This window comes from Rhinatrema bivittatum, chromosome 4 (assembly GCF_901001135.1).
Source record: "Rhinatrema bivittatum chromosome 4, aRhiBiv1.1, whole genome shotgun sequence".
In the NCBI taxonomy this organism is placed as follows: Eukaryota; Metazoa; Chordata; class Amphibia; order Gymnophiona; family Rhinatrematidae; genus Rhinatrema; species Rhinatrema bivittatum.
Genome location: NC_042618.1, coordinates 298,609,823 through 298,623,418, shown reverse-complemented (window position 1 = coordinate 298,623,418; position 13,596 = coordinate 298,609,823). Strand labels below are relative to the sequence as shown.

The window sequence follows — 13,596 nt, the reverse complement described above, 5'->3', positions numbered from 1 at the left end:
CTGGATAATATATTTTGTTCTCTTTTTGGGGAAATAGATCTTAGTGATTGATGCTGGGAAGGGATCTGGGAAAAGGGGGCAGAGAGGGAGAAATGATAAGCACAAAAGGATCCCTAGGTGAAAAAAGTGAAGGGAAATTGGGTGTATGGCTATGCACCAGGAATGAAATTGGACAAATTAGATGGGCCTTAAGATCCCCACCTGTCTTCATTTTCTATGCTTCTGTGATCTCAGAGGAGAGAGATGAAGAAGGGATTTCAGAGGGATCAAGGAGAGGAGAAGAGAAAGAGGGGGGTCCTGAATAGAAGAGGAGGAGCTCAGAATCAGGAGAGGGGTAGGCAAGGTAGATCTTTTCTCACATCCCTCCTCCTAATCCAGATTGCGTCTCACACACACTCTTGTCCACATGCACACTTGCTGGGACCGGCGGAATGACTCTTTGGCTAGGGGTAGGACTAAGCCAACCAAGTTCCACCCCTTCTTTGTCTCTCCACCCCTTTCTGTCTTCCCCTGCCCTCACTCTCTTACCTCTTTCTCACTCTTCCCTTGCCACACCCCTTCTCCCTCCTTCACCCCATCTCTCTTCCTGTCGACCCTTCTCCCATGCTGATCCATAGGTGTCTTGGGCCTAATCTGATTGCTGCATAGAGTCCTAAGTGGTTTAAAGCATCAGGGCTGCATAGGTGGAGAATGTGACTGATGTACCACTGCTCTTATCTTTCTGCCCCAAACAGCTGCTGCCTGCCCAGCGAAGCTCCAGTGTCTGCAGACTGTCCATCAGGGACCCGCATGAGGTTTGCATCCTCTGCCTTGGGGCCTCGCACGATGTTGGTGGATGTCGTCTGTGCGATCAGATGACACCCAAGGGGCGTTGTGCGCGCCTCAACAAAATGGATAAGCTTTTCGGGACCCCGAAATCCTCCACTCTTGCGTTGGTTGCTTCGATGCCCAAGGATCGCGGAGAGTCATCCCCATCACTGCCTCTTGCAGTCCCTTTGATTTCCACCCCCAAAAATCGGGGAGAGGGGGATCGATCCTCGGTGGTCTCCCCTACCCCAATCCTCAGGGTCATCGACCTCCTCAGCACCGGGTAAAGACTGTACCGAGCATTGGAAGCGATCCCGGAAGCACCAGCACCGGTAACCATCCCAACATGGTTCCGGTTCTGGAGTGGCATCGGCGGCTGCCAAGCCACCATTGAAGCGGCACCGGCCATCGGAGGCCCCATCCTCCAGTGCCCCCAGTAGCCCGATGTGTTCCCCACCGATACATGTGCCAGGTGCCGTGCCATCCTCAGGGACCCAAGGATGAGCCGGCAATGCCTTGCACCCCTCTATCAGTCTTGACCATTCAGGACTTCCAGGAGGAGCTGGACTGCAGGGTGCAGTCGTCAGTGCTCAAAGCGCTGCAAGGCCTTGATACCGGCACCACCGGCCCCCCACACTGGTGCCCGAGCCTCCGCCATCGATGTTGGCACCCTTTCTGGAATGTCTGGATGTCCTTCTCGGCGCCCTACTGATGCAGCCGGTGCCCTAAGGGCCATCGATGCTCTGCCGTCCACCGATGCCCTCCATCAGAGCGATCCAGATTGCTGGGTCTTCCAAAGAGGATGAAGTGTCCGGGACTGGGCACCCTTGCTCACGGTTCTCTGAGCCACTTTTGGGCCCTTCTGGCTTGCCACGGCCGATGACCCCCTCGATACCGGGGGATCCCTCGGAGCTGTCAGTGACCCTGTGCCCCTCGGAGCCCAGGGTCGATACCCCTCATGGCCCTCGCCCTCTGCTTCCTGGTCCATGTGAGAAAGAGGGTCCTTATGACCCTTGGGGTGATGACTCCACAGACTCATCTTTCGAGTACTCTGAAGACTCTCTCGGAGCCTTCATCCCCAGAGGAGCCGCGCTGGTCACCGCCTGAGGACCTGTCGTTTGCAGGGTTTGTTACGTCTATGACTGAAGCAATTCTCTTTCAGCTCCTTATGGAGGAGGATGCGCACCACAAGATGCTGGAGGTGCTCCAGTTCATTGACGCTCCTAAAGAGATCGTGGCAGTTCCAATCCACAACATTTTTAAGGAACTTCGCATGTGGGAGAAACCCATTTCCGTCTCCCCAGTTAACAGAAAGGTCAATGCCATCTACTTGGTGCAGCAGGCTCTGGGGTTTGAAAGGAGGCAGCTCCCACACCCATGCCTCCACTCCTCCAGGACGTGAGCATAGGGAACTTGATACCATAGGGAGAAAGATCTTCCAAGATGCCATGCTGGTTGCCCGCATTGCGGCTTATCAACTCTACATGACTCAATATAACTGCAATCTCTGGAAGTGAGTCCAGGATTTTATAGAGGGCCTTTCCCAGCAGCAGCAGGAAGCGCTTGCTGCCATTGCATTGTTAGATCTGGAAGCAGGGTACCACGAGGTGCACTCCACCTACGATGTTTTTGAAACTGCAGCCTGCCTAGCTGCTGTAGGCATTGGTTCCAGACGGATGGCTTGGCCCGGGGCCACGAACCTCCCATCAGACGTCCAGGATAGGCTAGCTGATTTCTCCTGTACTGGCGAGAACCTGTTCAGGGACAAGGTCCAGGATGCGATGGCACAGCTGAAGGACCATCATGACACCTTCCAACAGCAATTCTCTAGTCCCTCAGAAGGGCCATTTTCAGGCAGAAAATCCTCCAGGCAAGGCTCTCATAAACTCTTCTACTAGCAGCAGAAATATTACCCTCCGGCCGCCCGGACTTGCACACCCCGGACCAGTTCTACGGGTCACCCCCGCCAACAGCCCCCAGCCCTCAGGCTTTTGACTGGTGGCCAGGCGAGGGAGCATAAGTCAGCTGGCAGTTCCCCTGGCACCCGACTCACCAGTCGGTGGGAAGCTCTTCAGCTTCACCTGGCGCTGGGAGGGGATCACACCGGACCGCTGGGTCCTTTCCATCGTCCTCCAGGGCTACTGCCTGCACTTCAGCCGGTTCCTGGAGACCTCTCCCCCATGTCCATCGTGGGGTTCATCCACCCACTTGGTTGTTCTTAAAACAAGAACTCTCTGCCCTCCTTACAGCGGGTGCAGTGGAACCGGTCCCTCGCACATAGCAGGGCCAGGTATTTCCTCATCTCAAAAAGGAATGGCGGCTTGTACCCCATCCTTGACCTCAGAGCGTTGAACAAGTTTCTCGTAAGAGAAAAATTCAACATTGTCTCCCTGGGCATGCTGATCCCCCTCTTCCGAAGAGGAGACTGGCTCTGCTTCCTTGACCTGAAGGAGGCATATGCACACATTGCGATAGTCCCCAACCACAGGAAGTACCTCCGCTTCATGGTGGGGAATGCACATTTTCAATACAGAGTGCTGCCCTTTGGGCTGGCGTCAGCCTCCCGCGTCTTCTCCAAATGCTTGGCGATGGCACCCTCCTGGTCTTGGCAAGTCTGGTTTCCACTCCTCCAGGACTTGTTAGCACTTGTGCCCATCCTGTTGGGAATGGCGCCCGACCTCATATCACAGAACCAGGACACCCTGCGCCACTCGAACCTCTGGGTACTAGCCTTCACGGCTTGGATGTTGAGCGCATGATCCTCCAGCCATTGCAACTTTCGGACTGTGTTTCTCGGGTTCTGATCGAGTCCCAGAAACTTCAATTAGGAAGTCCTACACCTCAAAGTGGAAACATTTTTCCATCTGGTGCGGAGGGTATGGGTTGGACCCCTTTTCCTGGCTGCTAGACTACCTGTGGCACCTGTTGGAATCTGGGCTACAGACCAATTCTGCATACCACCAAGGTGTTGCTGGCATGCCTGTTTTGGTCCAGCCTTTAGTTGGCTGCTTTATGTGGGGTCTCCTACAGTTGAAACCCCCTCTTCGGCTGCCAGCAGCATCCTAGGATCTCAACGTGGTCTTGGCAAAACTGATGCAGCCTCCCTTTGAGCCTCTGCAGTCCTGTGGTCTGAAGTTTCTCACCTGGAAAGTCATATTCCTGGTGGTGATCACTTCCGCTCGCATGGTTACTGAGCTTCAGGCCCTGGTTATGTTCGTACCATGCACAAAGTTCTTCCATGACTGTGGTCCTGTGTATGCATCCTAAATTCTTGCCCAAGGTGGTCGCTGATTTCCTTGTTAATCAGTGAATCGTTCTGCCTACCTTCTTTCCGAAGCCACATTCCACCCAGGAGAACATGCTCTCCATATCCTGGACTATAAATGGGCTCTGGCTTTTTACCTGGACTACATAGCGAACCACAGACTCTTTGTGTCTTTTGACCCCAACAGGTTGGGGGCAGCGGAGGGTAAGCAAATCCTATCGAACTTGCTGGCGGATTGCATTGTCTTCTGCTATGCGCAGGCAGGCCTCCAGCTGGCCAGTAGGGTGAAGGTGCACTCTTTGCTGGGCATGGCAGCAACGGTCCCCATTGTGGAAATCTGCAGAGCTGTGACCTGGAGTTTTCTCCACACTTTTGCAGCTCACTACTGCCTTGAAAGGGATAGCTGTCAGGACAGTGCCTTTGGACAGTCCATCCTGCGCAACCTGTTCCAGACTTGAACCCAACTCTCTACACTTGTGTGCTTTGTGGGACCAGACCGCCTCCTGTTTTCTCCACAGCGCCGCAATAGTGTTGTGCCCGTTGGCACCTTGTTCGGCTGCTGTTGGTCTCTCTGGTTGAGTGGAGCGGTTTGGAGCTCTGTACTCACCCACATGTGAGGACTACCATCCTGCTTGTCCTAGGAGAAAGCACAGTTGCTTACCTGTATCAGGTGTTCTCTTAGGACAGCAGGATGGTAGTCCTCAGGAATCCCGCCCGCCTCCCCACGATGCTGGGTTCATCTTCGGTTTGTTGTGTTCTTTTTTTGCTCGTATTTTTAACTGTTATGAGACTGAAGGGGGATCTCGCGTGGACGTGCGGATAGTAGCAGGCTGGGCATGCTCAGTCTGCTGGCCAAAGATTCTAGAAACTTTGACAAAAGTTTTCCGTGCCGGGCTGCATCGGATGATGTCACCCACATGTGAGGACTAACATCCTGCTGTCCTAGGAGAACACCTGTTATAGGTAAGCAACTGCGCTATCTGCTATCATCAGCGTATAACATATCTTTCCCAATCACATGGCACAAGTGGCAGATCAACAGTCTTATAGATCCTTGATCCGAGAACAACAACGGTTCATCTTGCTCCTGTGTGTGTGTGTGTGTATGTGTGTGTATACATAGATATATCTATCTATCTATCTATCTGTCTATCTATCTATATCTTGAATTACTGTATGAAGTTCTGAGACCATATCTGTAAAAAGGATATTTATTTAAAATCATTTAGATGCTGCTTCCCTGGTGAAACCTTTCAAAGCGGTGAATAAATAAATAGTAGTGGGGCAAGGGAGGGAGGACACCACAAATTGAGCATGATTTGAGTACCTGAATGTAATCTGCCTTGAAACACCTGAATGGTGGAATACAGATCTAATAATAACTAATAAATATAGTAGAGAGGCATAAATGGTCAGACTGGGTGATTGTGTCCTTTTCTGCTGGCATCATCTGTTTTTCTTTGTGTGGGGTATTGGGAAGTGGGTGATGCGGCAGGTACTCTAACAGTCACTGGTGGCTTGGATTAGAGTTCGCTGGTTGTATTATAAGCCTTCTCAGCCAGCAGACAAGACACTAATTGCTGTTGCAAGGATTGCATGGACTTCATCTATCACTTCAAGAAAATTGCATTTTTTTTTAAATTTTTGGTTCTTTTCAGCAACGCTAATCCAGGGACTGGACTCAGGATGAACTTCAGCTGTTGACTAAAGTATCTCAAGCCTCATTCAGCTATGGATTTATTTCAGTGGAATTTGAAAATGAGTGATACATAGTGAAACAATTTTTGTGTGGTCATATATTTGTTTCTTAAAAGCTAATTTGATTAAAAAAAATCTCAGTGGTTTGAAAGTTAATGAAAATAGTGATATATGCTTAGAGCACACATTTAGATATATAATTCCATGTTGATGTTTAACCATTAATGAGTTCCTAAAGGTTTCAAATTTGTAATATATTAATTGCTGTAGAGACCAGAATATTCTTGATTTCCTCTCTTATCCATTTACACTCCTTCCAAGACTGGATGATGTATTTGAAACATTTCACAAGAATTATATAGGCACACATGATATCTATATTTTTGTGTGTATGTATAATCTCTATATATATATTAGTTTCTTTTTAGCGGTCAGAAAATAAACATGGATCTTTATGAAATGTGATTTGTTTAATTTTTCATATAGCTGCCTTTATATTTTTTTTTTGTATCAATCTGCTGTCTAATTATACCTTGTTGTATAATTTAATTGTTTTTGTAGTGGGCATGAGCAGAATCAACACTGTTCGGGGATTTCCATAAAGCAGGGGTCCCAAAGTGCACTGAGACCAGATCAACAGTTTGGTGGAGGCATTCTGGCTGCTTGAGTGTTTTGAGCATTGTTGAGGCTGTATAGTGTAACTTTCAGCACTGAATAAAATAAAAACCTTGACCGGAATGAGCTGATCTGGGGGGAGGGAAACAAAAATGACTTTCTGTCATTTGTGGGCGAATGGCAAAATTTGCAGCTGGAAAAGCTTCAAGTCATTGCAGTCCTGAATGGCTGAAGAATGTTAATTATTCATAGTGTTTTGCTGTACTATAAAATCAGATTTATTGCAACTGGAATTTGTTCAAGTTGCATCTAGTAGAAAAATATATCAGATATAATGAATTGTGCAGTAAATGCGATGAGGTAGATCAATCCACAGAGGACAACTGTAAAGTGTAGCAGTGTGGTATTGATTGCCTTATAAAAAAAAAAAAAAAGAAAGGAAAAAGCAAGTCTCCATTGTACCCTATTTAAATTTTAATGATTAGGAGAGTGGAAGAGGAGAGGGTGTTATCGGACAGCTGATTTTGTGGGTAACTTTGCTGCCAGGGGAGCAAATGAGTGAGCGACTTGTGGGCAAGTTTCTCTTTTCACATGGCTACTTCTGAGTAGTTGAATTTTTGCATTTGCCCTTGCTGCAAGATGTACCCAGCCTCTAATTAGCTGCAACTCCTCAATAATGGGGCTTCCAAGATGTGCTTCTGATATCCCTTGGCTTGCTGAGAAAATGGTGTAAGATCAGGCAAATAACCCCTTGTTTTACTTTGAAATTTCCTATATCCTCTTCTCTTCCTTCCCTGTGTGAGTACACACACACGCACCCCCACCCATCTCCTTGACCTAGCTGCAGGAAGCTTTTGTCGTGAGGTGTTCATATTGAACAGGAGCCCTCCCCGCCACCCCCCTCTCACATTTTCATGTTCTGTTGTATTACAGGGCAGCAGCGCCTACCTTTCAAGCTGCCTTCCCTTTTGTTTCTTCCCCTTGCACTCCAGTAATTAACTTTGTCCTTCTTTTATTTGTTCCAGTCAATCGCAGTGCACTCTGCTGAGCATCTTCTCCCAGGAGTACCAGGTTAGGAGTTTTCTCTTTTGTGAGGCTTGACAGGTGCCTAATTGAATGATGAATGTCCCTTTATTTCTTTGTAATTGAACTGCCAGCTCTCTGATTGGTGTAGAGGATGCCCCCCACCTTTCTATTTCCAACCCCCTTCCACATCAAGCACCGCCTGAGTCTCAGTGGATGGCTGCCAAGCCTACCCATCCATCTGTCTAATAACATCTCGCCTTTGCTTATTTGGTGGACCTGTAATAAATTATGCTAAACCATTATTATTCTGACAATAATAATTTCCCTGTGTTACGTGGTTCCGTGTGCTAAATGTTTGCTGACTTGCAGTGTCAGGACTGCTTTCCACTGCTGACAGAGATGAAGATAAATGACCAATGCTGGAGTGGCAGAAGGCAAGAGAGGCAGAAAATAGAGTCATTTATCATTCCTCTGACAGGTGTCACTCAAGTGGCAGCCCTCTGTGGAATTACTCCTCGTTTAGATTTTTGTAATTTTTAACTAAGATTTTTTTTTTAATAAGCTATGCTCTTGGTTCCAATTGGCAATTGGATTGTAGAAGAGTACAGTAAAGGTGGAGGGAGGGAGGAGATCATGGATAGAACTGAATTGAAGGGAAATTAATAATGATTGGAAGAGAGAACAAGTTTCTCTTTGCCTTATGTAGCTCTCAGCAAAACTTGTGAAATTCAATTTCTTATGACCCCACTGACTGTTACATGTATTATACATTATAGTATAGTCTGGAAATATTTTAGACAGCACTGTGTAATTAAAAGGAAAAAGTAAGCACTGTTTGCACTGTACACCCTTTCAGATAAGCACTTACAAAACAGTTAAATAGTAATGTAACATAGTAGATGATGGCAGAAAAAGATCTACTTCCCCAACTGGTCTGCCTATTTTATGTCTGCTCATCTTGCTAATGTTATATCCCAGCTGTCATCCATAGACTTTGATGGCTTGTAAATTATTATCCTCCGAGAACAAGCAGGATGGTAATCCTCACACATTGGTGACATCAGACGGAGCCCCAGTGCCAAAGTTTCTAGAACTTTGACTAGGTACACTGAGCATGCCCTATACCACACATCCACACGGGATCCCTTTTTAGTTTCTTCTTTTTTGCGGAGCCATAAGCCTCGCGGTCTGATTGAGCTCACTGTGGCTGTTTCTGACTTACGGGCCGATACAGTAAAGTCCGCTCTCCCGGCGCGCGCACAGGCCACTCTCCTGTGCGCACGATTCAGTATTCAAATTAGGGTCAGCAGTAAAAATAGGTAAAAAGAGGCGCTAGGGACACTAGCGCGTCCCTAGCGCCTCTTTTTGGACAGGAGCGGTGGCTGTCAGCGGGTTTGACAGCCGACGCTCAATTTTGCCGGCGTTGGTTCTCAAACCCGCTGACAGCCACGGTTTGGAAACTGGACACCGGCAAAATTGAGCGTCCGGTTTTCAACCCGCGAGTCGCGGACTGACTTTAAATTTTTTTTTTAACTTTTTGTAACTTTCGGGACTTCCAACTTAATATCGCCATGATATTAAGTCGGAGGGTGCGCAGAAAAGCAGTTTTTACTGCCTTTCTGTGCACTTTCCCGGTGCCTGGAGAAATTAGCGCCTACCCAAAGGTCGGCGCTAATTTCTGAAAGTAAAATGTGCGGCTTGGCTGCACATTTTCCTTTCTGAATCGTGCGGGAATACCTAATAGGGCCATTAACATGCATTTGCATGTTGCAGGCGCTATTAGGTTCAGGGGGTCGGACGCGCGTTTTCAACCCCTTACTGAATAAGGGATAACGCTAGCGCGTCAAACGCGCGTCCAATCGCAGCTTAACAGTGCGCTCCACCGGAGCACTGTACTGTATCAGCCTGTTAGTGGGAAAACTTCTTTTTTCATAGTTTTCGGTATCATTCCATCGCTGGGTCCCTCTTGGAGCCTCCCCATAGAATCCTAGTCTGGGTTTTCGGAGTTTCTGCTAAGTTTCCTTTCATGGTCGATTACCCCGCAGCTCATTGCCCCAGTGCCGCCGCCACCTTCATTTCATGTCTGCGGCCTCTTTTCTTTCGTTCCGTCATGGCCACGTCAGGTTTTCATCGATGCCTCTGGTGCCCGAGGACCATGTCCATTATGGATCCTCACGAGATATCTCTCTGCCTGGGGTGCATTGCATGACATCTGGGGTTGTTGCTTGGGTGCCCAAATGACCCTGAAGGTGCATCTGTTTCGACTCGACAAGATGGATCAGCTCTTCGGGTCGAGGAAGTCCGGCATCGATGGACCTTGCAGCCGCACTGATGGACACTACACCATCAACATTGGCAGGACCATCTGTTCTGTTGGTGCCGTTCGTGGATAGGGGTTCTGGAGAGTTGTCTATCTCCTCCGGGCTGAGGACACTGGGTTCATTGTCTTAGGCCTTGGCATCGGGGAAAGACTGGGCTAAGCATCAAGGGATGCCTAAGAAGCATCAGCACTGATGCCCATCGATGCACATTGCTGGACGCGGGAATGCACCAGCTTTTGCCGCAATGCCTGCGACACAACTCCGCGGTGAGCAGGGCTTGTCCTCTATTGAGGCCGGGGGTCCACGATGAACTCCAACACTCGTGGAGCCAATTGCCGATCCACCTCATGCGTCCAAAGTAGTTCTGGCCACTCCTCCTTCCTCCTAGTCAGTGTTGTCTTTGGCAACGATTGAGGGGGAGCTGGAGTGTCGAGTCCAGCTGGTGTGGATTGGGTACTGCAGGGCATCGGGCCTGTGGAACAGAAGGTACTGGCAACTGTACTACCTGTTGTTCTACCGCTACTGAAGAAGCTCTACGTGCTCACTAGTGCGTTCCCTGTACGTACCAGGATCAGTCCAGACGGTGGGTTATGTCCCCCGTCCAGCAGATGGAGTCAGAACAGAGCTCGAGAGTGCCACCTCATATACCAGTGCACCCTCTGCTGGAGCTCAGTATCTTTCTGACTCCAGCAGATGCGAGTTGGGGAAATCAGTGCTTCCCCAGAGTGACAGGTTTTTTGGTTATTCTTTATCTTTTCTTCAGTTCTTCCTGTCATTTCTCTTAACAATTTGGATCAAGTTGTCAAAAAAAAAAAAAAATAAGTTTTAATTTCTGAGGAGGCGTGCTTTCCTCTGTTCTGCCTCCTTCTGTGTTTACCTCTCCTTACCTTGGGGGTAAGTGTTGTTGTTTGTACAAATTTTATTTTCAGCTGTTTTTTTCTCTTTCTGCCGGCATAGACGGCCACTGTGCTCTTTGACGGTCCCGCGGCCCGGCAAAATTTCTCGCGGGCCTGGGCGCGCCGGCAGAGGGGTTTCCCGCCGGCGCTGGAGGACTCGTTGGGCGGGTTGTGAAGGCCTTTAGGTCCCCCCGCGGTGCGCTTCGGTTTTGGCCCCCCCCCGCGGCGTTTGTTCCTCAGCGGCACTGCTATGCCGCGCTTCTCCCGTTGCGAGACCTGCGGCGACCCGGGGTCTCGTTTTTCGCGGGAGGGAGTGTGTCCGCGATGCCTCCCCGAGGGGGAAGGTGACACGCACACCTCGGGCTCGCTCCCGACGCCATCCTCCCCGCAGCCCGGGCAGCGAGGGCCGGCCACTTCCTCGCCGATGGCGGGAAAGGCGGCCATTTTAGAGGAGGATCTTGGCGCAGTGAATTCGCCGGAGGAGAAAGGTGCAGTTAGGGGGCCCCCCCCGCCTGCATCGATGTCCCGAGGAAGGTCGACTCGCTCATCCACCTCAAGGGGATTCTGCTGCTGCTGCGCCTCCCGGTCTGCCCTTTTTCTCTCCGGACTTTATTCTAAAGATGCACACAGCTTATTTACAGGGCCTGGCAGATCCAAGAGGTGCCTCAGCAGGTCCTCCTGCGCCCAAAATTCCTAAGCTCGCAGTCGCTCCCCCCGGGTCCCTGACCCCGGCTGGGGCAGTTCCGGGGACCTCTGCCTTGCCATCCCAGCCACGGTTGGTGGGAGCGGCTTCCCCGTCGGGGTTTGACCCCTCGGATCTTCCGGACCCTGCACACACGGAGGGACAGGCGGAGTGCGACGATCCTCGCGCCCTGCGAATTTTCCACAAAGAGGAGCTGGAAGACCTCCTTCAGCAGACCCTGCAGGAGCTAGATCTGGATCCGCCACCGGACACCCCGGCACCAGTGGCCCCGGCGATTGCGACCTCATCCAAAAAAGGGGATCCAGTTCTGGCCGCCCTCAGGCCTAGGGTGAAGGCTTTCCCGGTGCATGAGTCCTTTCTGCAGCTTCTCACTGGGGAATGGGACGTCCCTGAGGCGTCGTTGAAGGTCACCCGTGCCATGGAAAAACTGTATCCCTTGCCGGAGGATTTCTTGGATGTCATTCGATTTCCTAAAGTGGATTCGGCGGTCTCAGCGGTGACGAAAAGGACCACGATCCCCGTCACGGGCGGGACGGCCCTACGGGACAAGCAAGACCGCAAGCTGGAGACGTTTCTCAAGAGGGTGTTTGAAGTTTCGGCCTTGGGAATGCGGGCCGTCATGTGCAGTTCTTTGACTCAGAGGGCCAGTCTCCTCTGGGTTCAACAGCTCTTAACGTCCCAGCAGTTACCTCCGGAGGAAGCCGCCCAGGCCGACAGCCTGGAGTCTGCCATTGCTTACGGGGCGGATGCCCTGTATGACCTATTCCGTGTACTGGCTCGGTCCATGGTTTCTGTAGTGGCAGCACGGAGGCTCCTGTGGCTGCGGAATTGGTCTGCGGACGCCTCGTCCAAATTGAGCCTGGGATCCCTGCCTTTTCGGGGGAAGTTCCTCTTCGGCAATGATCTCGATGAAATCATCAAGTCGCTGGGGGAGAACTCGGTACATCGTCTGCCAGAAGACAGGCAGTGTCCTTACCGGGCGTTTGCCTCCACTAGGACCAGGGCTAGGGCACAGCGGCGTTACAGGTCGTACCGACAGCCTGCCTCCCGCGCAGCTCCCAGTAGACCTCAGCCTTGGTCGCGTTCCTTTCGCGGGTGGCGGCCCGCGAGAGAGGCCTCAGGACAGGGGAATCCCCCCACCAAATCTTCCCAATGATGCCAGAGCGACCCACTCCTCCGGTCCGCCCATAGGGGGCAGACTCACGGCTTTCTTCGAGGAGTGGGTAAATATAACCTCAGACCAGTGGGTCCTGGACACCATACAACACGGTTACGCCTTGGAGTTTGTCCGCCCGCCAAGGGACAGGTTCATCTTCTCTCCTTGCGGCTCCGATCTCAAGAGGATGGCGGTTCAACAGACGTTAGACCGGCTCCAGGACATAGAGGCCATTGTTCCCGTTCCCTCCGCCGAGGTGGGCTCGGGCCATTATTCCATCTACTTCGTAGTTCCCAAAAAGGACGATTCGTTCCGACCCATTCTGGACTTAAAGGAGGTGAATCGCTCACTGCGGGTCAACCGGTTCCGCATGGAGACGCTGCGGTCGGTAATTGCAGCAGTCCACCAGGGAGAGTACCTGGCTTCCCTGGATCTGACGGAGGCTTATCTGCACATCCCTATCCGCCCGGACCACAGGCGGTACCTACGCTTCAAAGTTCTTGGTCAGCACTTTCAGTTTCGGGCCCTGCCTTTCGGGCTCGCGACTGCTCCACGAACTTTCACCAAGATCATGGTGGTAGTGGCGGCGGCCCTTCAACGGGAGGGGATCTTAGTACATCCCTACCTGGACGACTGGCTGGTGCGAGCTCGCATGGACGAGCCTCGGTGGCCAGGGTTTTGGAGATGCTTCGCTCCCTGGGCTGGGTCGTGAATCTTCCCAAGAGTTCCCTAGTTCCCTCTCAACGCTTGGATTTTCTGGGAGCGACTTTCGACACTCAGCAAGGCATGGTTTTCCTACGTGCGGACAAGGCTCTCTCCTTGAGGGACCACATCTGTCACTTCACGACTTTGTCGGAACCCACCACTTGGAATTATCTGCAACTTCTGGGAGTGATGGCATCCACCATCGATATGGTGCCCTGGGCGTTTGCACACCTCCGCCCACTGCAGGCGTCCCTGCTTTCTCGTTGGAAACCGGTGTCACAGGAGTATCAGTTGATTCTGCCCCTTCCTCAGGCAGCCCGCGACAGTCTGGAGTGGTGGCTGGTCCCGGCTCACCTGGCCCGCGGCGTCTCTCTCAAGGTCCCCTCTTGGGTGGTGGTGACCAC

General features: G+C 51.1%; 1 protein-coding gene across 3 annotated transcripts in view; it reads left to right on the top strand.

Moving 5' to 3' along the window:
* Nucleotides 1–13,596, top strand: part of C4H15orf41 (chromosome 4 C15orf41 homolog) — a 1,060,100-nt gene that overhangs the window by 133,528 nt on the left and 912,976 nt on the right. For 2 of the 3 annotated variants that reach the window (XM_029600207.1, XM_029600206.1), the window contains exon 2: nt 7,411–7,456. The exons of the other annotated variant lie outside the window; for it this stretch is intronic. In XM_029600207.1, the coding sequence (XP_029456067.1) occupies nt 7,411–7,456 (46 nt within the window). The remainder of the gene's footprint in view (nt 1–7,410; nt 7,457–13,596) is intronic. 3 annotated transcript variants of the gene reach the window in all.